At 45.2% G+C, this 27,431-nt stretch overlaps 1 protein-coding gene across 1 annotated transcript in view; it reads right to left on the bottom strand.

The window, feature by feature from the left end:
* The window catches only part of tcerg1l (transcription elongation regulator 1 like), a 947,310-nt gene that overhangs the window by 222,576 nt on the left and 697,303 nt on the right, over nt 1–27,431 (bottom strand). Inside the window, exon 9 of the mRNA XM_070876773.1 lies at nt 425–491. Coding sequence (XP_070732874.1) covers nt 425–491 — 67 coding nt within the window. The remainder of the gene's footprint in view (nt 1–424; nt 492–27,431) is intronic.

Here is a 27,431-nt window from a genome sequence, read left to right as displayed (position 1 = left end):
CTATTTTTCTCATCTTAGGAAAGTTGAAAGATATATTTGCATTCTGTGGACTATATTCTGCTTTTCTGTCTGGGACCATTCCCACTAGCATTGTTCGGAAAGTGTTCTGCCACATCCATTATCTGCTGCAAACTGCAGACACCACAGAACCAAAATAATTACTGAACTAAATGAAAAACATATAATGTGCATGTGTAAGCCATACTATTAAATGTTAATGCCCTCAACCTGTGGTGAAGATATCAATGCTTTTAGTCATAGATTATATATACATAATGTTCAAATGAAACCTTGTGAAACAGCTAAGGATGCAATATTTTAGAATACAACTTAATTTAGCAAAATAAGATATTGTGCATTTACAAAGCATACAGTACAGTCCAAGATACTAAGAAAAATATAGTAAACAAAATAACTGACATACTTGTTTCTCTTTGTTTTCATAAGGTGTTCCTCATTTGCTTCCTCTTGATTAGAAGTTTCATCTTTTGCTAATAAAGGAAAACAGTTTAAATTACATATTGTTGATTATGCCAGAGTTTATTTTTTTAAATAGATAATTGTAATACAGGTTGAACCTCCCTTATCTGGGACTCCCTTGTCCGGCACCACCCCTCGTCCAGCACCATTCCCGGCCACTGGGTGACACATGCGCAGAACTCCGACAGGAACAAATTGAAGTCCTTCCTCGCTGCCGACTGCCGCAATCACTGACCTGACCCCGCGATGCACCATTTCCCCATGACCTCTCTGCCACACTCCTAGCCCCAAGCCAGCCAGCCTCGCTATCCCCTTGCTCAGCAGCTGTACCATCCAATTTAACATCCGGCAAAATTCCTTATCCGGCACAGAGCAGGTCCCAAGGGTGCTGGATAAGAGAGGTTCAACCTGTAGTTGATATCTATATCTATGAGAGCCCGTAATTATTTGAAGATTTGAGGCAATATTATTTTATACTTGGTAATCTTCCAAATAAAGAGCATGAGATTAAAAACATAGAAACATACAAAATAGGTGCAGGAGTAGGCCATTCGGTCCTTCGAGCCTACACTGCCATTCAATAAGATCATGGCTGATCATTCACCTCAGTACCCCTTTCTGCTTTCTCTCCATACCCGTTGATCCCTTTAGCCGTAAGGGCCACATCTAACTCCCTCTTGAATATATCCAACGAACTGGCATCAACAACTCTCTGTGCTGGAGAATTCCAGAGGTTAACAACTCTCTGAGTGAAGAAGTTTCTCCTCATCTCGGTCCTAAATGGCTTACCCCTTATCATTAGATGTGTCCCCTGGTTCTGGACTTCCCAGCATTGGGAACATTTTTCCTGCATCTAACTTGTCCAGTTCCATCAGAATTTTATATGTTTCTTTGAGATCCCCTCTCATTCTTCTAAACTCCAGTGAATACAGGCCCAGTCAATCCAATCTTTCCTCATACGTCAGTCCCGCCATCCCGGGAATCAGTATAGTGAACCTTCGCTTCCTCAATAGCAAGAATGTCCTTCCTCAGATTAAGAGACCAAAACTGAACACAATATTCCAGGTGAGGCCTCACCAAGGCCCTGTACAGCTGCATTAAGACTTCCCTGCTCCTATACTCAAATCCCCAAGCAATGAAGGCCAACATGCCATTTGCCTTCTTCACCGCCTGCTGTACTTGCATGCCAACTTTCAATGACTGATGTTCTATGACACCCAGATCACGTTGCACCTCCCCTTTTCCTAATCTGCCACCATTCAGATAATATTTTGCCTTCATGTTTTGGCCACCAAAGGGGATAACCACACATTTATCCACATTATACTGCATCTGCCATGCATTTGCCCACTCATCGAACTTGTCCAAGTCACCCTGCAGCCTCTTAGCATCCTCCTCACATCTCACACCGCCCCCAGCTTAGTGTCATCTGCAAACTTGGACATATTACACTCAATTCCTTCATCTAAATCATTAATGTATATTGTAAATAGCTGGGACCCAGCACTGAGCCCTGCAGCACCCTACTAGTCACTGCCTGCCATTCGGAAAAGGACCCGTTTATCCTGACTCTCTGCTTCCTGCCTGCCAACCAGTTCTCTATCCACATCCATACATTACCCCCAATACCATGTGCTTTAATTTTGCACATTAATCTCTTGTGTGGGACCTTGTCAAAAGCCTTTTGAAAGTCCAAATACACCACATCCACTGGTTCTCCCTTGTCCACTCTGCTAGTTACATCCTCAAAAAATTGCAGAAGATTTGTCAAGCATGATTTCCCTTTCATAAATCCATGCTGACTTGGACCAATCCGGTCACTGCTTTCCAAATGCGCTGCTATTTCATCGTTAATAATTGATTCCAACATTTTCCCCACTACTGATGTCAGTCTATAATTCCCTGTTTTCTCTCTTCCTCCTTTTTTAAAAAGTGGTATTACATTAGCTACCCTCCAGTCCGTAGGAACTGATCCAGAGTCGACAGACTGTTGGAAAATGATCACCAATGCATCCACTATTTCTAGGACCACTTCCTTAAGTACTCTGGGATGCAGACTATCAGGCCCTGGGGCTTTATCGGACTTCAATCCCATCAATTTCCCTAACACAATTTCCTGACTAATAAGGATTTCCCTCAGTTCCTCCTTCTCACTAGACCCTCGGTCCCCTAATATTTCCGGAAGGATCTATGTGTCTTCCTTCGTGAAGACAGAACCAAAGTATTTGTTCAATTGGTCTGCCATTTCTTTATTCCCCATTATAAATTCACCTGATTCTGACTGCAAGGGACCTACATTTGCCTTCACTAATCTTTCTCTTCACATATCCATAGAAGCTTTTGCAGTCAGTTTTTTATGTTCCCAGCAAGCTTCTTCTCGTACTCTATTTTTTACCCCTCCTATTTAAATGCTTTGTCCTCCTCTGCTGAATTTTAAATTTCTCCCAGTCCTCAGGTTTGCTGCTTTTTCTGGCCAATTTATCTGCCTCCTCCTTGGATTTAACACTATCCCTAATTTTGCTTGTTAGCCACGGTTGAGCCACCTTCCCTGTTTTGTTTTTACTCCAGACAGGAATGTACAATTGTTGAAGTTCATCCATGTGACCTTTAAATGTTTGCCATTGCCTATCCACCGTCAACCCTTTAAGTATAATTCGCCAGTCTATTCTAGCCAATTCACATCTCATACCATCGAAGTTACCTTTCCTTAAATTCAGGTCCCTAGTCTCTGAATTAACTGTGTCACTCTCCACCTTAATAAAGAATTCTAGCATATTATGTTCACTCTTCCCCAAGGGGCCTCAAAGAACAAGATTGCTAATTAGTCCTTTCCCATTACGCATCACCCAGTCTAGGATGGCCAGCCTTCTAGTCGACATATTGGTCTAGTAAACACTCCAGGAAATCCTCCTCCATCGCATTGCTTGTTTAGCCCAATCTATATGTAGATTAAATTTGCCCATGATAACTGCTGTACCTTTATTGCACGCTTCCCTAATTTCTTGTTTCTTGCTGATCCCAACCTCACTACTACTGTTTGGAGGTCTGTACACAACTCCCACTAGTGTTTTCTGCCCTTTGACATTCCGCAGCTCTACCCATACAGATTCCACATCATCCAAGCTAATGTCCTTCCTTACAATTGCGTTAATTTCCTTTTAACCAGCAACGCTACCCTACCTCCTTTTCCTTTCTGTCTATCCTTCCTGAATATTGAATACCCCTGGATGTTGAGTTCCCAGCCTTGGTCACCCTGGAGCCATGACTCTGTGATGCCAATTACATCATATCCATTAATAGCTGCCTGCGCAGTTAATTCATCCACCTTATTACAAATACTCCTCGCATTGAGGCACAGCGCCTTCAGGCTTGTCTTTTTAACACAACTTGTCCCTTTAGAATTTTGCTGTAATGTGGCCCTTTTTGATTTTTGCCTTGGGTTTCTCTGCCCTCCACTTTTACTTTTCTTCGTTCTATCTTTTGCTTCTGCCCCCATTTTACTTCCCTCTGTCTCCCTGCAGAGGTTCCCATCCCCCTGCTATATTAATTTAACCCCTCCCCAACAGCACTAGCAAACACTCCCCCTAGGACATTGGTTCCGGTCCTGCCCAGGTGCAGACCGTCCGGTTTGTACTGGTCCCACCTCCCCCAGAACCGGTTCCAATGTCCCAGGAATTTGAATCCCTCCTTCCTGCAACACTCCTCAAGCCACATATTCATCTTAGCTATCCTGCCATTCCTACTCTGACTAGCACGTGGCACTGGTAGCAATCCTGAGATTACTACCTTTGAGGTCCTGCTTTTTAATTAGGCACAAAGCAGTATATTTCAAATATAATCTCTTTAATTTCTGTTATGAAATCCTTTGATCCAGAATGATGCAAGACTGAAGGAACAAGAATTATCCATTTGGCTGCTCCAGCTTACTAGATCATGCAGGTGTAATTGCAGGATGCCATTTGACCATCTTTTAAACCTCAGAAGGCTGAAAGTGGGCCCCACTGCAGGGGTGATGGTCCAGGCCAGGGAAGCAAGGTCCTGAAGGAGGCTATGAATATGGTCCTGAAGGAGCTGGGCAAAACTCCCCAGATATCTGGAGGGTTCCTGAATTTCCTGCAACATGGGATAGGCAGGCTGTTGAGATGTACCCATAGTGGTGCCTGCTGGCTCCATTCAAATAAATTGTCCTCCCAATAACTCCACAAACTCTGGCGGGGTCAGTGCTGGAGGGCACCATTCGATGTCATTGTCCCCATTTCCCTGAGGTAAATCCTTATTTCTATTATCTTCGCTAAATCAGAAATTGATTCAGTTCACTTCTGAGTGCTTTAATGAAGTCAGTATTTACTGCACAGCATTGCACTCTATTCCATGCGCATACATGCCAATTATCAACATTTCATGCTGACAGTTAGGTGTAGAATTTCCGCAGAGGTTCACCGTTCTCCAGCTGTTACTTCAGCAGAAACCCTGGAGGAATGCCATAAACAGCTGTTTCTCCGGGCTTTGCATCAATCTTTCACCGAAGTTACGGTGGGAGATTGGAAGAAGCCCCGTGAAATTTCAGTTGTTAGCAAGACAGCGTTTGCTTACAAAAATCAGCACATACCAAGTCCATTGCTACTCCTACCCAGGTCTGGCAGCTAATCCATCTCCTATTTTGTACCTTCAATTTTCATATGTCCCTTTTCAGGATTTTGTAAGCTTATTCCCCCCCCTCTCTGATGCAAGCGAAGGAATGTTGAGGATACTTTGAGCTTTAGCGACAAATCCGATATAACTTCTTTTGACATAAAATGGTTGTTCTCGTGTTGTTAGTGTTTTTGAGGGCTATGTCAGCCTTTTGAAGCTTTTGATCATTTTTTGGGTTTGCATGTATATACAAGGGGGTGATTTGAATAGTATATTTACATTTCAACTTTTTTCCCACTTTGTGGGAAAAGCACATTCCTCCTGGCCCTAACCGCTACAAGCAACACCTCCAGGAAAATGTCTGAAAACCTTGGGAGGGGAGTGGGGGGGGGGGCAACCTTTTCCCGCCTTCCAGCCAGCTCCAACGTATGGCGCAAGAATAATTCATGATGAAAACAGGGTTGGAATTCAATGAATGCAATCTTCCTTTAAGTCGTGCATTCACCATTTACATATGCTGCCTCGGGACTCCTGCCACAAATCACGTAGAGAAATTGGCGGGCATCCTGCTGCTGACACAATTGGCTGGCCTGCCTGCCAATCATATTATAATAAGGCCACGGTACTTAAAACCCGCTGGGCCTCGCGCTGATGACATCTTTCAGGCATGCCACCCATTTCGCCCCCGTTCAATGCACAGATCCCGCTGTTTGTTAAAATCAACCGCATAAAATGTGAACTTATCATTCCTTGTCATTTCTTCCCACTCCCCTGCCCTCGACACCTTCCCGTGTAAGCACATGAAATGCAACACCTGCCCTTTTACCTCCTCCCTTCTCACTGTCCAGGGTCCCAAACACTCCTTCCAGATGAAAGTGATTTACTTGTACTTCTTTCAATTTAGTTTACTGTATTCACTGCTCATGATGTGGTCTCCTCTATATTCGGGAGACAAAACGCAGACCACCTCCATTCAGTCCGCAAGTGTGACCCCCGAGCCTGTCATTATAATTCTCCATCCCACTCCCACTGTGAAGTCTCTGTCCTTGGCCTCTTACACTGTTCCAATGAAGCTCAATGTAAGCTCGAGGAACAGCACATTTCTCTTTGGCACATTACAGCCTTCCGAACTCGACCTAACCTCTGCCCCCATTTTTCAGAAAGCTACTGTTGTTGATGATTTTGATATTCCCATTTAGACTTTCTCTAGACCCATCTTTTGTTTACTTACTTGTCCCATTACCATCTCCTTTTGCCATCATCCTTTTTGTTGTTTAATCTCTCCTGCCTGCCATGAACCCATCTCTCCCCAGTGGAGCCCACTCCCGCCGCTCACAAGGCCAGTAAACCTCTTCTCATTCGGTGTACCAATCTCCAACCTTATGACCGAAGAACACTCTCAGCCCCATTACTTCTGACCTAGTGGAAATCCCCACATAAGGCTGGAGTAGCAGAATAATTTCAACTCCATGGAGTTAGTGGGTTAGGATTCATGAAGCAATGTTCAATTGCAACGTTTAGCTACCAAACAAGCCCATGTATTGTGCTATCTTTGAAATATTCAAGTCTCTTGCGTAGAATATAAAACTTCAGTAGGGAAACAAAATATTCGTCCCTGTATGAACAAATTTTAAAGAAAAGAAAGACTTGCATTTATATAGAGCTTTTCATGACCTTAGGACATCCAAAAGCGCTTTACAACCACTTTTGAAGTATAGTCGCTGCTGTAATGTAGGAAGCACGGCAACCAATTTGCACACAGCAAGGTCCCACAAAAGCAATGAGATAATGATCAAATAATATTTTTAGTGATGTTGATTGAGGGATAAATATTGACCAGGACACTGGGGATAACTCCGCTGCTCTTCTTCGAAATAGTGCCATGGGATTTTTTACATCCACTTGAGGGGGCAGAGAGAGGTGCCTCATTTTAACATCTGATCTGAAAGACAGTACCTCCAACAGCGACAGGAGTGTCAGCCTAGATTTTGTGTTCAAGTCTCTGGGAGTGGAAATTCAACCCGCAATCTATTGACTCAGAGGCATGAGTGTCACCATCTGAGGCACAGCTGACATTAGGTGGCCTGCCTACCGACCGAATAGCATCAGAAGCTATTTTTGTGCTTTTTGCTATTATATTTTGCATTAAAAGGTCAGGAAGAAAAAAGAAAAATAGGGTGTCATAGGAAATACACTCAATATACATAGTATAGACACACAAAGTTATTTGACATTGTATAACTTTGAATTTTTATATTAATTGATATTGTTTTCATGAAGATAAATTTTGGCCTATCTAAAGGGTAATGAACAAATTGGCAGAAGAGTTTGATTCCTGGATTGACATTCCTGGCAAAGAGCACTACTGGGAAAATCATGGGCCCACAGTGCCTGATCGTTCTTCCAATTAAATTAATAGGTGGACTATCATTGGCTGCACTTCTGCCATTTTTCACCCAGAGCTCCCTGGAACACCCAGCCAACTTTTCAATTCATACATTGGGACACTATTATTTTGTGATGCAGTACAAAGCACACATAATGACCTAAGTGACGAGTGTTTAAGAGATGAGTTAATTTAAGTAAACTAAAACAAACAGATAATCAAGTATGTTTTCCGATTTGGGTTCTCATTCTTTAAATTGTATTTGGGGGTTTATTAATGTCGATGTTCTTCCATTTTGAATCCCATGTGATTTTTGCTGCTGGTTATCCTTCACTTCAATTTCAATATTTCTCTAAAACAGGCAGCCGCATACTTTTTAAAAGGCTTAACAGTCAACTAATGTGTGTAACATTTGTTACAACACATGCAAAGAATGCAATTTCAGGGCTACTATGTTTCAGTGAACAAAAACAGCTCTTTTTGGCTCAATAGATGTTCTGTTGTTGTAGCTAAAGGGTCAAGAGAGAGATATGGATTGCAAGGCCATCTACAATAAGCTGCGTGCAGATGAAGCATCCTGTTGCTATCACATAAAGCAAATGTGGCATGACCTGTGCTTGAAGTGGTATGAATGAATTGATATGCCTTATGCATGATTTGGCATAGCTGACTAAGAAAGGTGATCTCAGGATTGCTACCAGTGCCACGTGCTAGTCAGAGTAGAAATAGGAAGGAGAGTTAAGATGAATACATGGCTTGAGGAATGGTGCAAGAGGGAGGGATTCAAATTCCTGGAACATTGGAACCGGTTCTGGGGGAGGTGGGACCAGTACAAACCGGACAGTCTGCACTTGGGCAGGACTGAAACTAATGTCCTAGGGGGAGTGTTTGCTAGTGCTGTTGGGGAGGATTTAAACTAATAGAGTTGGGGGATGGGAACCTATGCAGGAAGACAGAGGGAAGTAAAATGGGGTCAGAAGCAAAAGGTATAAAGAAGAAAAGTAAAAGTGGAGGGCAAAAAAATCAAAGACAAAAATCAGAAAGGGCCACATTACAACATAACTCTAAAAGGACAAAAAGTGTTAAAAAAACAAGCCTGACGGCCCTGTGTCTCAATGCGAGGAGCATTCGTAATAAGGTGGATGAATTAACTGCGCAGATAGCTGTTAATGGATATGATGTAATTGGGATTACGGATACATCGCTTCAGGGTGACCAAGGCTGGGAACTCAACATCCAAGGGTATTCAATATTCAGGAAAGATGGACTGAGAGGAAAAGGAGGTGGGGTAGCGTTGCTGGTTAAAGAGGAGATTCATGCAATAGTAAGGAAGGACATTAGCGTGGATGAGTTGGAATCTGTATGGGTAGAGCTGCAGAACACCAAAGGGCAGAAAACACTAGTGGGTGTTGTATGCAGACCACCAAACAGTCATAGTGAGGTTAGGGCTGGCATCAAACAGGAAATTAGGAATGCGTGCAATAAAGGTACAGCAGTCATCATGGGTGACTTTAATCTACATGTAGATTGGGCTGAACAAACTGGTAGCAATATGGTGGAGGAGGATTTCCTGGAGTGTATAGGGATGGTTTTCGAGACCAATATGTCGAGGAACCAACTAGAGAGCTGGCCATCCTAGACTGGGTGTTGTGTAATGAGAGAGGATTGATTTTCAAACTTGTTGGGCGAGGCCCCTTGGGGAAGAGTGACCATAATATGGTAGAATTCTTCATTTAAGATGGAGAGTGACACAGTTAATTCAGAGACTAGAGTCCTGAACTTAAAGAAAGGTAACTTCGATGGTATGAGACGTGATTTGGCTAGGATAGACTGGCGAATGATACTTAAAGGGTTGAGGTGGATAGACAATGGCAAACATTTAAAGATCACATGAATGAACTTCAACAATTGTACATCCCGGTCTGGCGTAAAAATACAATGGGGAAGGTGGCTCAACCGTGGCTAACAAGGGAAATTAGGGATAGTGTTAAATCCAAGGGAGAGGCATATAAATTGGCCAAAAAAAAGCAGCAAACCTGAGGACTGGGAGAAATTTAGAATTCAGCAGACTAAGGGTTTAATTAGGAGGGGGAAAACAGAATATGATAGTAAGCTTGCAGGGAACAATAAAATCTGACTGAAAAAGCTTCTACAGATATGTGAAGAGAAAAAGATTAGTGAAGACAAATGTAGGTCCCTTACAGTCAGAACCAGGTGAATTTATAATGGGGAACAAAGAATTGGCAGACCAATTGAACAAATACTTTGGTTCTGTCTTCACGAAGGAAGACACAAATAATCTTCGGGAAATACTAGGGGACCAAGGGTCTAGCGACAAGGAGGAACTGAAGGAAATCCTTATTAGTCAGGAAATTGTGTTAGGAAAATTGATGGGATTGAAGGCCGATAAATCCCCAGGGCCTGATAGTCTGCATCGCAGAGTATTTAAGGAAGTGGCCCTAGAAATAATGGACGCATTGGTGGTCATTTTCCAACATTCTATAGACTCTGGATCAGTTCCTATGTACTGGAGGGTAGCTAACGTAACCCCACTTTTTAAAAAAAGGAGGGAGAGAGAAAACAGGGAATTATAGACCAGTCAGCCTGACATCGGTGGTGGGGAAAATGTTAGAATCAATTATTAAAGATGTAATAGCGCATTTGGAAAGCAGTAACAGGATCGATCCAAGTCAGTATGGATTTATGAAAGGGAAATCATGCTTGACAAATCTTCCAGAATTTTTTGAGGATTTAACTAGTAAAGTGGACAAGGGGGAGCCAATGGATGTGGTGTAGTTGGACTTTCAAAAGGCTTTTGATAAGGTCCCACACAAGAGATTAGTGTGCAAAATTAAAGCACATGGTATTGGGGGTAATGTATTGACGTGGATAGAAAACTGGTTGGCAGACAGGAAGCAAAGAGTAGGAATAAACGGGTCCTTTTCAGAATGGCAGGCAGTGACTAGTGGGGTGCCGCAGGGCTCAGTGCTGGGACCCTAGCTATTTACAATATAGTTTAATAATTTAGACAAAGGAATTGAGTGTAATATCTCCAAGTTTACAGATGACACTAAGCTGGGTGGCAGTGTGAGCTGTGAGGAGCATGCTAAGAGGTTACAGGGTGACTTGGACAAGTTAGGTGCATGGGCAATACATGGCAGATACAAGGAGGAACTGAGGGAAATCCTTATTAGTCGGGAAATTGTGTTGGGGAAATTGATGGGATTGAAGGCCGATAAATCCCCAGGGCCTGATGGACTGCATCCCAGAGTACTTAAGGAGGTGGCCTTGGAAATAGCGGATGCATTGACAGTCATTTTCCAACATTCCATAGACTCTGGATCAGTTCCTATGGATTGGAGGGTAGCCAATGTAACTCCACTTTTTAAAAAAGGAGGGAGAGAGAAAACAGGGAATTATAGACCGGTAAGTCTGACATCGGTACTGGGTAAAATGATGGAATCAATTATTAAGGATGTCATAGCAGCGCATTTGGAAAGAGGTGACATGATAGGTCCAAGTCAGCATGGATTTGTGAAAGGGAAATCATGCTTGACAAATCTTCTGGAATTTTTTGAGGATGTTTCCAGTAGAGTGGACAAGGGAGAACCAGTTGATGTGGTGTATTTGGATTTTCAGAAGGATTTCGACAAGGTCCCACACAAGAGATTAATGTGCAAAGTCAAAGCACATGGGATTGGGGGTAGTATGCTGATGTGGATTGAGAACTGGTTGTCAGACAGGAAGCAAAGAGTAGGAGTAAATGGGTACTTTTCAGAATGGCAGGCAGTGACTAGTGGGGTACTGCAAGGTTCTGTTTACATTGTACATTAATGATTTAGACGAGGGGATTAAATGTAGTATCTCCAAATTTGTGGATGTCACTAAGTTGGGTGGCAGTGTGAGCTGCGAGGAGGATGCTATGAGGCTGCAGAGTGACTTAGATAGGTTAGGTGAGTGGGCAAATGAATGGCAGATGAAGTACAATGTGGATAAATGTGAGGTTATCCACTTTGGTGGTAAAAACAGGGAGACAGACTATTATCTGAATGGTGACAGATTAGGAAAAGGGGAGGTGCAACAAGACCTGGGTGTCATGGTACATCAGTCATTGAAGGTTGGCATGTAGGTACAGCAGGCGGTTAAGAAAGCAAATGGCATGTTGACGTTCATAGCGAGGGGATTTGAGTACAGGGGCAGGGAGGTGTTACTACAGTTGTACAGGGCCTTGGTGAGGCCACACCTGGAGTATTGTGTACAGTTTTGGTCTCCTAACTTGAGGAAGGACATTCTTGCTATTGAGGGAGTGCAGCGAAGGTTCACCAGACTGATTCCCGGGATGGCGGGACTGACATATCAAGAAAGACTGGATCAACTGGGCTTGGATTCACTGGCGTTCAGAAGAATGAGAGGGGATCTCATAGAAACGTTTAAAATTCTGACGGGTTTAGACAGGTTAGATGCAGGAAGAATGTTCCCAATGTTGGGGAAGTCCAGAACCAAGAGTCATAGTCTCAGGATATGGGGTAAGCCATTTAGGACCGAGATGAGGATAAACTTCTTCACCCAGAGAGTGGTGAACCTGTGGAATTCTCTACCACAGAAAGTTGTTGAGGCCAATTCACTAAATATATTCAAAAAGGAGTTAGATGTCGTCCTTACTACTGGGGGGATCAAGGGGTATGGCGAAAAAGCAGGAATGGGGTACTGAAGTTTCATGTTCAGCCATGAACTCATTGAATGGCGGTGCAGGCTCGAAGGGCCGAATGGCCTATTCCTGCACCTATTTTCTATGTTTCGATGCCACCCTATCACAGACCTTCCCTTTTGTTCTTTCCTCCCCTCCCCTTACCTCTGTACTTGCTTAAAACCTGTTACATCTCTAACTTTTTCCATTTCTGATGAGAGGTCATCGACCTGAAACGTTACCTCTGTTTCTCTCTCCGCAGATGCTGCCTGACCTGCTGAATATTTCCAGCATTTTCTATTTTTATGACTTGCGTTATGTTATATGTTTAGTTCATACCTTCTTGAGTATACAATGATCCTGTCTGTTTTTTTTGTCCTGGATTTTCACATAATAGTTCTCATTATTAATTCCCTTCATCTTGAGCAATATTTCCTCCAACAACTTTTTCCTATTGAAAATAGATTTAGCTTCCATGGGGCTAGAACCTCCACTTTTTTTGCCTGCTTAACGGCCACGTAACGCCCCTTTTACCGCTGAAATGACATATAACGCCCATATATCACTCATTTTGGCACAAAATGGCAACTGGCGGGCATCTTTCGGAAAGTTATCGGCGAGCATTATTTTCCCCATGTACTTGATGGCGAGAAAAAATATTACCGCCCGCTTTTTTTGGCCGGAATCAGCAGAATGGGCGAATTCAACGCCCATAATATCGGCCAGCGTTACTTTCCGCATGGATTTAACGGTGCGATTCAATATTAACGCCCACCCATTGTTTTTTATCGTAAACAGCATATTTACCCAAACTAGCGGCCATGGAGATCGGCCATCGTCAATTTCACCACCTCGCACACATATCGCCCACAATATCACTTGCTCAAAAAACCGCCCACAAAAAGTGGAACTCACCAGAACTAATCACAGCGTTAGGGACGCCATGTTGTAGATCACATGTTGCATCCTTTAAAAGGCTGCTGTGCTTCAAACTCGTCGGAGTTCAGATGTACTCTGCAGGTCGTTGGAGTTGATGTGAACATTTCTAAAAACATTGTGACCACATTGTGACCGACTGGAATTGACGAGGTGTGTTCGTCGGGACATTCCTTGTTTGTGAGCAATCAGTGGAAAACAGAGAGCTACTGAATTGGGCCTGTCCTTTCTCACCCTCTCGTGGTGACCAAATACATGCAGCAGACTCGACATCGCCGAAGGAACGCTCCACTGCATTATGTGGCCAATATACGAAGTGACAGACAGATGAGGAGGACCAGACGTTACACCCCCCGCAAGTACAAGGAGAAGCATTCTTACTTTGACTTGCCCGACACCACCTGCCTTCGGAGACTGCGCTTCCACAAAGAGGTTATCACTGAGGTATGCCAGCTGATAAGGGCAGATCTGCAGCCTGCCAGCACCATCAGTACTGCACTGTCCGTCGAGGTCAAAGTCACCGCAGCACTGTCGTTCTACACCTCGGGTTATTTTCAGGCCACAGCTGGCAACATTTGCGGACTTTCTCAGCATGCCACACATTGCTGCATTAGACAGCACATAGGAGAGACTTGATCAACTTCACTATGACCAGGTAGGCATAGAGTGAGAGGGCTCTAGGATTCTCCAGAATTGCAAACTTCCCCAAGGTGCTGGGAGCAATAGACTGTACACACATTGCGATGTGGGCATCTTTTCAGGATGCTGAGGTTTTCAGGAACCGCAAGGGATTCCACTCTCTGAATGTCCAGCTGGTTGTCGACCACCAGCAAATTATATTGGCAGTGAATGCTCAATTTCCGGGCAGCATCCATGATGCTCACATCCTGACTTGATTAACAATGAGCCACAAGGTCAATGCTGGATGCTTGGGGACAAAGGATATGGACTCGCCACCTGGCTGATGACCCCCCTGTGTGACACCCACACCGAGGCCGAGAGGAGCTACAATGAGAAACATAGAAACATAGAAAATAGGTGCAGGAGAAGGCCATTCGGCCCTTCGAGCCTACACCACCATTCAATAAGATCATGGCTGATCATTCCCTCAGTACCCCTTTCTTGCTTTCTCTCCATACCCCTTGATCCCCCTAGCCGTAAGGGCCATATCTAACTCCCTCTTGAATATATCCAATGAACTGGCATCAACAACTCTCTGCGGCAGGGAATTCCACAGGTTAACAATTCCCTCATCTCAGTCCTAAATGGCCTACCCCTTATCCTAAGACCGTGCCCCCTGGTTTTGAACTTCCCCAACAACGGGAACATTCTTCCCACATCTAACTTGCCCAGTCCTGTCAGAATCTTATATGTTTCTATGAGATTCCTCTCATCCTTCTAAACTCCAGTGTATAAAGGCCCAGTTGATCCAGTCTCTCCTCATGTGTCAGTCCAGCCATCCCAGGAATCAGTCTGGTGAACCTTCGCTGCACTCCCTCAATAGCAAGAACGTCCTTCCTCAGATTAGGAGACCAAAACTGAATACAATATTCCAGGTGAGGCCTCACCAAGGCCCTGTACAACTGCAGTAAGACCTCCCTGCTCCTATACTCAAATCCCCTAGCTATGAAGGCCAACATACCATTTGCCTTCTTTACCGCCTGCTGTACCTGCATGCCAACTTTCAATGACTGATGAACCATGACACCCAGGTCTCGTTGCACCTCCCCTTTTCCTAATCTGCCGCCATTCAGATAATATTCTGCCTTCGTGTTTTTGCCATCAAAGTGGATAACCTCACATTTATCCACATTATACTGCATCTGCCCTGCATTTGCCCACTCACCTAACCTGTCCAAGTCACCCTGCAGCCTCTTAGTGTCCTCCTCACAGCTCACACCACCACGCAGTTTAGTGTCATCTGCAAACTTAGAGATATTACACTCAATTCCTTCATCTAAATCATTAATTTTTATTGTACTGATAAGTGGCAAGTAATATTCGCACCATACAAGTGCCAGGCAATGACCATCTCCAACAAGAGAAAGTCTAACCACTTCCCTTTGAAATTGAATTGTGTTACCTTGGTCGAATCCCCCCACCATCAATGTTCTGGGGGTCACCATTGACCAGAAATTTAACTGGACCAGCCACATAAATACTGTGGCTACAAGAGCAGATAAGAGGCTGTGTATTCTGTGCTGAGTGTCTCACTTCCTGACTCCCCAAAGCATTTTAACCATCTACAATACACAAGTCAGGAATGTGATGGAATACTCTCCACTTATTTGGATGAGTGTAGCTCCAACAACACTCACAAAGTTCGACACCATCTAGAACAAAGCAGCCTGCTTGATTGACATCCCATCCACCACATTAAACATTCACTCCCTGCAGCACCGGTGTACCATGGCTGCAGTGTGTACCATCTACAAAATGCACCACAGAAGTTCATCAAGGCTTCTTTGGCAGCACCACCCAAACCCACGACCTCTGCCACCTAGAAGGACAACGGCAGTAGGCACATGGGAAAACCACCACCTCTAAATTCCCTTCCAAGTCACACACCATCCAGACTTGGAAATATATCGCCTTCATCATCCCTGCGTCAAAATTCTGGAACTCCCTACATAACAGCACCGTGGGAGTACCTTCACCACACAGACTGTAGCAGTTCAATAAGTTGGCTCACTACCTCCGCAAGGACAATTAGGGATAGACAGTAAATGCTGGCTCTGCCAGCGACACTCACATCCCATGAATGATTAAAAAATATGGTTCCATAGATGCCAGTTGATATATATATTACATGCATATTGTTAACACGAGATGGCCTGATCGGAGTACGCACATTGTAGAAATCACACTTCTTGTATATCTTTGTTATTCACAAAGCCACAGAGCAACTCGCAATATCATGGAGAAAACTATTGGAGTCTTCAAGCAGCGCTTTAGATGCCTGGACCACTCAGGAGGTGAGCTTTAATACCACCCTGAGCAGGTAGCTCAATTCGTGGTGGTGTGCTCCATGCTATATAACTTGGCTATCAGGAGGGGACAAGAATTGCCTGATGAGTTTGACAATCCACCTCACCAGAGAGAGGAAGAGGAGGACGAGGAAGCGGACTCTGACATCGGGCAGACAATCAGGCTGATGCAGAAGCCATGCCCCAGCCCCCCTGTAGACAGCATGAAAGGGCCCATGGTGGCATGATAGCTGCAAGAGCCTTACATCAGGAGCTCATCAATGATTGCTTTGCCTGAAAGAACGTTGGTGTTATTTACAAGGCTGACACACTGCTGGGTGTGCAGGTCATACATCAATGGCGGGCATCACCTTGGTGACAGTTAAAGTTTAAGTTGATTGAAGTTAAGTGTGATTATACCCTTTGATGTGAAAGAATCACCAGCGTGTAATGGTGCAGCTATATGAGCCAAAGTGCTGCAAGGTTTTGTTAAAATAAAAAACATTTAAACCGAACATAAGTCTAAAATCATCAGTATTTCTGCACAAACCAACCCTTCAACACCCCCCACCCCCACCCCCACCCCGCTTGTCCTCCCCACCTCTACCCCTTACCCTTACCCTCCTGACTCCAAGCTGCCTGGCCGATGCTTCATTAGGGATGGGGGGTGATGGACGAAGCGCTGCTTGGACGGATACAGAAGAGGACGGTCCTGAGGTTGGTGTTGGTGGCATGTGTGGGTGGCAATGGGGGTGTGTAACCTTGGGATGCAGTGTGGCCCTCTGCCACCAGTGTTCCTGGCTACCAGTTCCAGGGCCTCTTCCATCCCTTCCATGTTATATCCGATTTGTTGGAGAAAAACTCAGTGCCTGCTATGTTCTTGGTGCTGAGTAGGCTTTTTGTTGCTGGTGAATCTCTGTCGTTCCTCCCACAACAGCCAAACAAGCACACACCACAGCCACACACGCTTACAGTCCCTCTGAGCTCCCTTTCTCTCTGTCTCCTTTTCTGCGCATGTTATGATGGCCCTTGACCTCCTGAATCACGAGAATCGAGTGTTGCCATGCCGTTGCTAAGGACTGCCACCCTTTACGGCAGAATGTCCGAAAAATTTAACGCTATCGCCTATTTGATATGTAAACTAGGTGTTTTGAGAATGGGCGAGAAGCCGGCGATCTGAAAACCCTTTTTTAACACCCGCGTCGGAAATAACGCCCATTTTTGGGCAATAAGCACAAAAGTAGAGGTTTTAGCCCTTAGAGTCTCCATCAATGAGCAATTTAAAATCTGGAAGTGTCCATTTAGCTTTCTTTTGCAACTGCTGCATATACTGAGACAATTTGTTCAATGTTTGACTAACTATTATACATGGATAAGTGCCTGATTAATCTTATTTACTTCACTTGTTATATTTATCATTTTTAGTATCATCCTGTAGTATTGGAATTTTTAAAATCTGAAATGCCATTTACGATCCTGTTGTCCATATCTTACATTTCTGAGGTATTTAAAGAAACTCATCACTTTCCTTTGAACATCTTGCTTTCCCACATACCTTGGTATAATCAACAGACTTACTTTTAATGGCTTCATTAATTTCATTTAAAAATATGTTGTCCAGCAGAAGTTCTGGGAATGTACTCTGCTCATCACAACTGCCCAATTAAAATGGCTATCATTGATCAATGTCTTTGGATCCTATTAGTCGGGCAATTTACTACTTCCCCCTTTATTCCAAGAGCTTTTACTTGAGTCATAATCCTCTTGACAGGCGCCTTATCAAATGCCTTCTGAAAGTTGGGATATATAGCATCCACTAAGTAATCCTTTGACCAATTTGGTTACTCTACCCCTCAAAAGAAATAAAATAAATGTGTTAGCTTGAATAAACTGAAACTGGAATGATTACTTTTATTCACATTAAATACTTTAGAAAAAGTGATGCAGCTATCAGCAAGACAAAAATAGAATCCATATGGACAGAGATAAAAGATAACAAAGAATCAATCACACTAATAGGTGTAATCTACAGACCATCTAATAGTGGAAGGCAGTGGAGGAAGAAATATGCAAATTAGGGAAATGAGTAAAAAAACACAGAATAACAATCACGGGCGATTTCAACTATCCCGATATTAATTGGACAGAAGAGGTAGGTAAAAGAGATAAGGGAATGGAGTTCCTACAAAGTGTACAGGACTCCTTTCTAACCTAATATGTAAAAAGTCTAACAAGGGAGGATTCACTATTGGATCTAGTAATGGGAAATGAAGCAGAGCAGATAAAGTAGGGGAACATCTAGGCAATAGTGACCATACTATAATATGCTTTAAGATAATAATTGAGAAGGACACAAGTATGACAAAAACCAGGTTAATAGATTGGAGGAAAGCTGATTTTGAGGGGCTGAGAATAGAACTTAGGAAAATAAAATGGGCAAAAATATTGGCAAACAACGATATGGAACAGCAATAGGAAACATTTAAAACAGTGCTCAACAGAGTGCAGGAACAATATATTCCACGCAAAGAAAAGAACAAACTAAACACTAATGAGACTCCATGGTTGAATAAAGCCATAAGGGAACAATTGAGGGTAAGGAAAGAGCATACATTGGCCTAGAAATCCTGGCCTTGGTACGGACCCGGCGAGGCCTCGCAAAAACCGTTTTTGGGCGCGCAATGCGCATGCGCCAAAACCGACTGTCAAGGTATCTCTTGACAGATCCTCCACATCCCTGGGAGAAGGACATCTGCACAGGCGAGATTGAGCTATTTGTCCATCTTCCACCGCGGATGTCCTTCAAATTTTTATGCCTGGTAAAAGCAGACGCATAGCCTACCAGCGCAAGAGTTTTAAAACATATAAAAATTAAATTTAAATACACATTTTTATAGTAAAAACCCTGTCCACTATGGTAAGTTTATTTTAAATCCTTTTAAAACACATTAAAAAAAAATCCCCCAAATATATATTTTTTCTAAAACATTTAATTAACTTTAATTTCAATTAATTTAAAATATGCGTGGATTTTTAAAATTTATTATGTTGTGTTTGGGTGTTTTAGGGGGTTATTCTTATTGATAGCAATGGGAACTCATAAAATCGGAGTTCCCTTTACTATCAATGAGAATACTGTACCGTGATTGGTGGTCCAGGCCCACATGACTCCAGCTTCTCGATGACGTGGCCGCGCTGCCAAGCGTGTGGAAAGAAGGCCCCGAGCGGAATCCAAGGCGCCTCCAGGGCCACCAGGTACATTCATAGAAATTCTTCAGGTCAGAGGCATCCGCCTGCGGGAAGCCTCTGTCCTCAATTTCTGTGCCACTAAATACGCAGACAGCAGGGGAGTACATGATAAGGGAGAATACAAAGAGATTAGGAGAGAAGTCAAAAAAACAATTCGGAACGCAAAGAGGAACTATGAAATTAAATTATCAAGGAACATCAAACAAAATGGTAACATATTTTACAGGCATATCAATAAAAAGAGGAAGGTTGGGACGGGAATAGGGCCATTAAGAAATAAACAGGATAATACGACAGGTAACGATAGAGAGAGGGCAGAAATATTAAATAATTATTTTGCTTCAGTATTTACCAGGCAGATAGAACAAGTGAACATGATATTGGATGAAGAGATCAGTAATGAAATAAGTGCATTTAAAATAAAATGAGGGGATACATTAAATAAACTAATCAAACTCAAAAGAGGATAACATGCCTGATGGATTGCATCCACACAATTTAAAAGAATCTAGGGAAGAGATAACAGAGGCATTACTACAATATTTAATAATTCGTTAGAAAAAGGTGTAGTACCAAAAGGTGTAGCTAACATAATATTATATTTAAGATGTTGCACTTTATATAAATATACTATATTTAAGATGTTGGAAAGTGCAACATCCCCATTGACTTCTGGGAGTCCCCGGCCAAAGATCGCCCTAAGTGGAGGAAGCGCATCCGGGAGGGTGCTGAGCACCTCGAGTCTCGTCGCCGAGAGCATGCAGAAATCAAACGCAGGCAGTGGAAACAGCATGTGGCAAACCAGTCCCACCCACCCCTTTCCTCAACGACTATGTGCCCCACCTGTTACAGAGACTGTGGGTTCTCGTATTGGACTGTACAGCCACCTAAGAACTCATGTTAAGAGTGGAAGCAAGTCTTCCTTGATTACGAGGGACTGCCTATGATGATGATATTTAAGAAGGGGGATAGAACTAGTCCAGGAATTATAGACCAGTTAGCTTAACATTGGTGGTAGGAAAAATAGTAGAATGCCTACTAAAGGAGAAAATAGATGAACATCTAGCGACCAAAAATAAAGCAATGAATACAAAGAGATCAGCATGGATTTCAAAAGGGAATGCCTTGCTTGACCAACCTCGCTGAATTTTTTGAAGAGGTAACGGAGAGATTAGACAATGATAATGTAGTAGATATAATTTATCTAGATTTTCAAAAGGCCTTCAATAAGGTATCCCATAATGGACTGATGAACAAGTTCAGAGAATGTGGAGTCAGGGGACAAGTTGCAGAAGGGATAGCAGACTGAAACTAGTGTGGTGCCACAAGGGTCAGTGCTTGGGCCAGAGCTATTCACAATCTATATCAATGATTTGGATGAGGGAACCAAATGTAAAGTATCCAATTTTGATGATGATACAAAGCTAGGTGGGAATGTAAGTTGTGAGGAGGATGCAAAGAGGTGTCAAGGGGATATAGACAGGCCAAGTGAGTGGGCAAGAACATGGCAAATGGAATATAATGTGGAGAAATATGAAGTTATCCACTTTGGTAGGAAAAATACAAAAGCAGAGTATTTTTTAAATATTGAGAGGTTGGGAAATGTTGGTGTTCAGAGGGACCTGGGTGTCCTTGTACACGAATCACTGAAAGTTAACATGCAAGTATACCATGCAATTAAGAAAGCAAATGGTATGTTGGCCTTTATTACAAGAGGATTTGAGTATAACGCTAAAGGGGCTGGATTTTTGGCTTTGATGTTCTTGGGGTGGTAATGATGGCGGGGCAGTAAAGTTTGCACCCGGGAACAGTTCGCACTTCAGTAAGTAACATTGGGCAGCTGGGCACAGCGCAAAGGGAGGTGTTGTACACCTCTCTTGGGTGCTAGCATGGGAAACTCCCGAGCTGAAAACATGTGGGGGAAAAAAACCTGAAAAATAAGCCACAAAAACAAAAACATTGCAACACAAATCGCAAAAAAAATTAATAGAAAAAACAATCACATTTACCTTAGGAGTCCGTTACTTACCTCTCAGCTGTCGGTATCGCTGAACCGCCTGATTTCCCAGGCGTTCACTGCGGGGCGCACTTTGGGACGTAAAGGTCGGGCAAGAGTCAAAATAAGCGCCAGTGTCACAACCAGAGTATTGCACACCGGCGCAGCTCTTCTGGGCGGTGCTGCTCTGCGCTGGACTCGAGGATCGCTGCGGAGCGCTAGAGGCTGATCGCCCGGCCAGAAGCCCTCACCGCCACCGTTGCCGCCATTTCAGGGCGAAAAACGGAGTGGAGAGGAGCCAAAAATCCACCCCAAGTTGTCTTACTGCAAATATATGGGGGGCCCTGGTGAGACCACACCTGGAGTATTGCGTTTGGTTTTGGACTCCTTACCTAAGGAAGGATATACATGCCACAGAGGGAGTGCAACATAGGTTCACCAGACTGATTCCTGGATTGAGGGGATTGTCCTACAAGGAGAGATCGAGTAGACTAGGCCTATATTCTCTAGAATTTAGAAGAATGAGAGATGATCTCATTGAAACATACAACATTTTTTACAGGCTTGACAGGATTGATGCTGGGAGGTTGTTTCCCCTGGCTGGGGAGTCTAGAACCAGGAGTCACAGTCTCAGAATAAGGGGTCGACCATTTAGCACTGAGATGAGGAGAAATTTCTTCACTCAGAGGGTGGTGAATCTTTGGAATTCTCTACCCCGGAGGGCTGTGGAGGCCGTGTCGTTGAGTATATTCAAGACAGAGATCAATCAATTTTTTGGATATTAAGAGAATCAAGGGACATGGGGATTGTGCAGGAAAGTGGAGTTGAGGTAGAAAATCAGCCATGATATAATTGAAAGGCTCGAGGGGCCAAATGACCTGCTCCTGTTCCTGCCATGTATTTCACCATCTTGCAATGACTATAAGTGTGTAACTGTAACTCATGCATACTGTACCTGTACCCTTGTAATGCACACCCTGACCACAGGGAGTGAGCTCCTCACCTGGGCTTCCAGGTATAAAAGGGGAGGTCCCACCCAGGATCAGGACTCTTCAGTCCTGGAAATAAAGTGAAGGTCACAGAGTGACCGTGTCTGATATATCCATGCCTCGTGTGAGTTTGTAACAAGGTACAGAGACACTAAATCTGGCGACGAGAATCGGGAATCACCGAACCATGAGGATGGCCACCGGTGGCATAGAGGAACGCTGCTGTGTGGGTGAGGACTGGGCCGACTTTGTGGAAAGACTCCAGCAAAGCTTTGTCACAAAGGATTGGCTGGAAGAGGCAACGGCTGACAAGCGGAGGTCGCATCGACTGACCAGCTGTGGTCCACAGACGTATGCGCTGATGAAAGACCTGCTCGCACCCCAAAAGCCGGCGGGCAAGTCCTTCAAAGAGCTCAGCCAGCTGATCAGTGAGCATCTCAAGCCGGCAAGTAGCATACACATGGCCCGGCACCGGTTCTACTCTCACCGGCGTCGGGAGGGTCAAAACATCTCGGACTTCGTGGCGGAACTGCGGCGTCTGGCCAGTCTCTGTAAGTTCTCCGATGCCTGCAGGGAGGAGATGTTAAGGGATTTCTTTCATCGAGGGCATTAATCATGCCGGCATTTTCAGGAATCTCATAAAGACTAAGGATTTGACTTTAGAAGGGGCAGCGTTGATAACTCAGACCTTCATGGCAGGGGAAGAGGAGACCAAGCTAATTTACGCACATAGCCCTGGTTTCAATGTTGTGGTGAACCAGGGAGTTAATGTTGTAAAAAGGACATAGAACCCCACAGGCAGGCAAGGGCAATTTGACACCGTCCAGGCAGGCAGGCAAGGGCAATTCAACACTGTCCAGGCAGCCAGGGTGGGCCTGCAACAGGGACAATGGAAATGGGATCAGCAATTCACGCCATCACGAGGAACAATGCATGTTGTGATGGGACAATTAACACACTCCATCAGAGTGCTTAGAAACAGCCAAACGAGCCATCAGAGAGGAATGTCTGGGAATAGTCCTTTTGTTAACAGAAATCTCAGCTCATGCTGGAGATGTGGGGGCAGACACACTGCAAAAATCTGCAGGTTCCAACTTTACACCTGTAGGATTTGTAATGTCAGTGGACACTTGGCCAGGATGTGTAAAAAGGCAGTAGCGAGGCTAGTCTGCAAGACAGACGAGCCAGACGAGGAGTCTGAAATGCAGGATGAGGCCTGGGGATCAACCATGGATGCTGAAGTTCAGAGAGTTCATGTGGCCGACGTCCACAGCTCATACACCAAAACGCTACCCATGATGATGAAAGTCGTACTGAATGGCATCCCGGTGCACATGGAGCTAGCCAGTCCCTCATGAACGCCCAACAATTTGAGAGACTATGGCCACACAGAGCTAGCAGGCCCAAATTGGAACGCATTGAGACGCAGCTACATACGTTACACCAAAGAGATCATCCCAGTGCTGGGCAGTGCAAACTTGGTGGTAACGCATAATGGATCACAGAACCGGCTGCCACTCTGGATTGTTCCGGGAAATGGCCCCGCGCTCTTGGGGAGGAGTTGGCTAGCTGAGATGAATTGGAAATGGGGGATGTGCGCGCCATTTCATCCGTGGAGCGAAGTTCATGCTCGCAGGTATTGCAAAAATTCGAGTCACTCTTTCAACCCGGTGTTGGAACGTTCAAGGGAACTAAAGTAGTGATACACATCACTCCGGACGCCAGACCAGTGCACCACAAAGCCAGAGCGGTGCCGTACGTGATGCGTGAAAAAATTGAAAGTGAACTGGACAGGCTGCTCAGAGAGGGCATAATTTCGGCCGTTGAATTCAGCGACTGGGCAAGTCCCATTGTTCCCATCCTCAAAACAGATGGCTCGGTCAGGATTTGTGGCGACTACAAAGCCACCATCAACCGAATGTCGCTGCAAGACCAATACCCGCGCCCGAGAGCGGAGGACCTTTTTGCCACGCTGGCAGGTGGTAAGCTGTTCATGAAGCTGGACCTCACTTTGGCCTACATGACTCAGGAACTGGCTGAAGAATCCAAGCTTCTGACCACCATCACGACACACAAAGGATTATTTGTTTACAATAGGTGCCCGTTTGGCATTCGTTTGGCAGCGGCTATCTTTCAGCGAAACATGGAAAGCTTGCTCAGGTCCATCCCTGGAATGATCGTGTTCCAAGACGACATCCTTATAACGGGTCGAGACACTGAGGAACACCTCCGCAACCTGGAGGAGGTGCTATGCCGATTGGAACGGGTAGGCCTGCAGCTGAAAAAGGCCAAATGCGTGTTTTTGGCCCCAGAGGTCGAGTTCCTGGGCAGGAGGGTTGCCGAAGAGGGGATCCGGCCCACTGAATCAAAAACTGAGGCGATTCGCCGGGCACCCAGGCCCGGCAACATGTCGGAGTTGCGATCATTCCTGGGACTCTTGAACTATTTGCCGAACTTAAGCACATTGTTGGAGCCGTTACACATGCTCCTCCGTAAAGGTTGTGAATGGTTTTGATTGTCAAGAACGGGCTTTTAATAAGGCGAGGAACCTGCTGTGTTCCAACAAACTGTTAACTTTGTATGACCGCTGTAAAAAACTGGTTGTAACATGCGATGCGTCATCCTACGGGGTTGGGTGTGTGTTGCAGCAGGGTAACGATAACGGCCGACTCCAACCGGTGGCTTACACCTCCAGGTCGCTCTCCCAGGCAGAGCGTGGATATGGCATGGTCGAGAAGGAGGCATTTGCGTGTGTGTGTGGTGTGAAAAAGATTCACCAGTACCTTTTCGGTAGACGGTTCGAGCTAGAGACGGACCACAAGCCATTAACATCCCTGTTGTCCGACAGCAAGGCTGTTAACGCGAATGCGTCAGCTCGCATACAGCGATGGGCCCTCACGCTGGCTGCGTATGATTACACCATACGGCACCGGCCAGGCACCAAAAATTGCGCTAACGCGCTCAGCAGGCTCCCACTGGCCACCACCGAGGGGGCGTCAAAGCAGAGCGGCGAGATGGTCATGTCGTTGAGGCTTTTGATATTGCGGGCTCCCCCATCACAGCCCGCCAGATCAAACTCTGAACCAACAGGGACCCCCTCCTATCCATGATAAAGAAATGTGTGCTGACTGGGGATTGGTCGCCCGCACACAGGGCGTGCCCCGAGGAAGTCAGCCCGTTTCAGAGACGGATGGATGAACTCTCCGTCCAAGCCGACTGCCTGTTATGGGGCAGCCGGGTAGTCATGCCCCAGAAGGGAAGGGAAGCGTTCATCAGGGAACTCCACAGCGAGCACCCTGGCATCGTGTTAATGAAGGCCATTGCCCGGTCACATGTGTGGTGGCCGGGGATTGACTCAGACCTGGAACACTGGGCTCGCAGGTGCACGACGTGTGCCCAGCTGGGCAATGCCCCCAGGGAGGCCCCGCTCAGCCCGTGGCCCTGGCCCACCAGGCCATGGTCACGTATTCACGTGGACTATGCGGGCCCGTTCATGGGAAAAATGTTCCTGATCGTTGTTGATGCATACTCGAAGTGGATCCAGTGCATCATATTGAACTCGTGCACGACATCCATCACCGTGGAGAGTCTGTGTACGGTTTCCGCGACCCACGGCTTGCCGGACATCCTGGTCAGCGATAATGGCCCATGTTTTACCAGCCATGAATTCCAGGAGTTTATGTCGGGCAATGGGATCAAGCACGTCTGGATAGCGCCGTTCAAGCCGGCCTCCAATGGCCAGGTGGAACGGGCGGTCTAAGTCATAAAGCAGGTCATGCTACGCATCCAAGGACCCTCCCTTCAGTACCGCCTATCGCGGCTCCTGCTGGCCTACAGGTCCCGGCCGCACTCGCTCATGGGAGTCCCGCCAGCAGAACTCCTCATGAAATGCACACTCAAGACGCGGCTGTCCCTCATTCACCCAGCCCTGGCAGACATTGTTGAGGGCAAGCACCAGTCCCAAACCGAGCTCCATGATTGAGGCTCAAGGGGGAAGTGTATAGAAATAGATGACCCAGTATTTGTTCTTAACCATGCTTTGGGACCCAAATGGCTTGAGGGCACTGTAATTGGCAAAGAAGGAAACAGGATCATGGTGGTCAAACTAAACAATGGGCAGATATGCCGCAAACACTTGGACCAAGTAAAGACAAGGTTCAGTGCAGACACGGAGGAACTGGAAGAAGAGCATGATGAGATAGCACCCACACCACTGCCAGCGCACGAGCAATAAAGACAGCCTTCAGCATGCACAGTCCCTGCGGCCAGCCCAGACAGGCCGGAATCACCTCAAGTGACAGAGACGCGTGCTGAAGCTCAGCCACCAGAGCCACAACTGCGGCGCTCCACGAGAGAGCGCCGACCACCCGATAGACTTAACCTCTGAAACTAGAAGACCTAAGTGGGGAAGTGATGTCATGTATTTCACCATCTTGCAATGACTATGTATGTAACTGTAACTCTAGGCATACTGTATTTGTACCCTTGTAATGCACACCCTGACCACAGGGAGTGAGCTCCTCACCTGGGCTTCCAGGTATAAAAGGGGAGGTCCCACCCAGGATCAGGACTCTTCAGTCCTGGAAATAAAGTGAAGGTCACAGAGTGACCGTGTCTGATATATCCCATGCCTCGTGTGAGTTTGCAACAAGGTGCAGAGACACCACAGTTCCTATTTCTTATGTTCTTGTGTTCTTATTTTGGCTCTTCTGGTGAAGTCATTAAGCTGCACTACAAAGGAGTCTTTGGGTTCAAGGAAGTGGCAGTCACATCGCTTCACGTTCTAGGTGACCACTCATTGACATCTCTCCGACCCTGTATCTCCTTTAGAAGGACATGCAAGTCCAGCTTCCTGAAGTTTGCTTCACATTTCTTTGATCTGGTGGAGCAGGTTGCCTGCTTTCTCCCGTGCTTCCAATTGTCCATTTAAGCAGCAGCAGGTTTATTATCTTGCTGCCGCACCAGGTATCTGCCTCTTCTCCGGGTATTTTCCAGTTACAGCACAAGCAGAATTTTCCAAGTAAAGTGGCAGGCTCCCACATACTGGTGGGGATTCCACCAGGAGCCTGTGCTCCATACATACTAACCCCCGACCAAGGAAAATGGGTCG

This window comes from Pristiophorus japonicus, chromosome 3 (assembly GCF_044704955.1).
Source record: "Pristiophorus japonicus isolate sPriJap1 chromosome 3, sPriJap1.hap1, whole genome shotgun sequence".
Lineage (NCBI taxonomy): Eukaryota > Metazoa > Chordata > Chondrichthyes > Pristiophoridae > Pristiophorus > Pristiophorus japonicus.
Note: the sequence above shows the minus strand (reverse complement) of the source record. Positions and strands in the feature narration are given on the sequence as shown.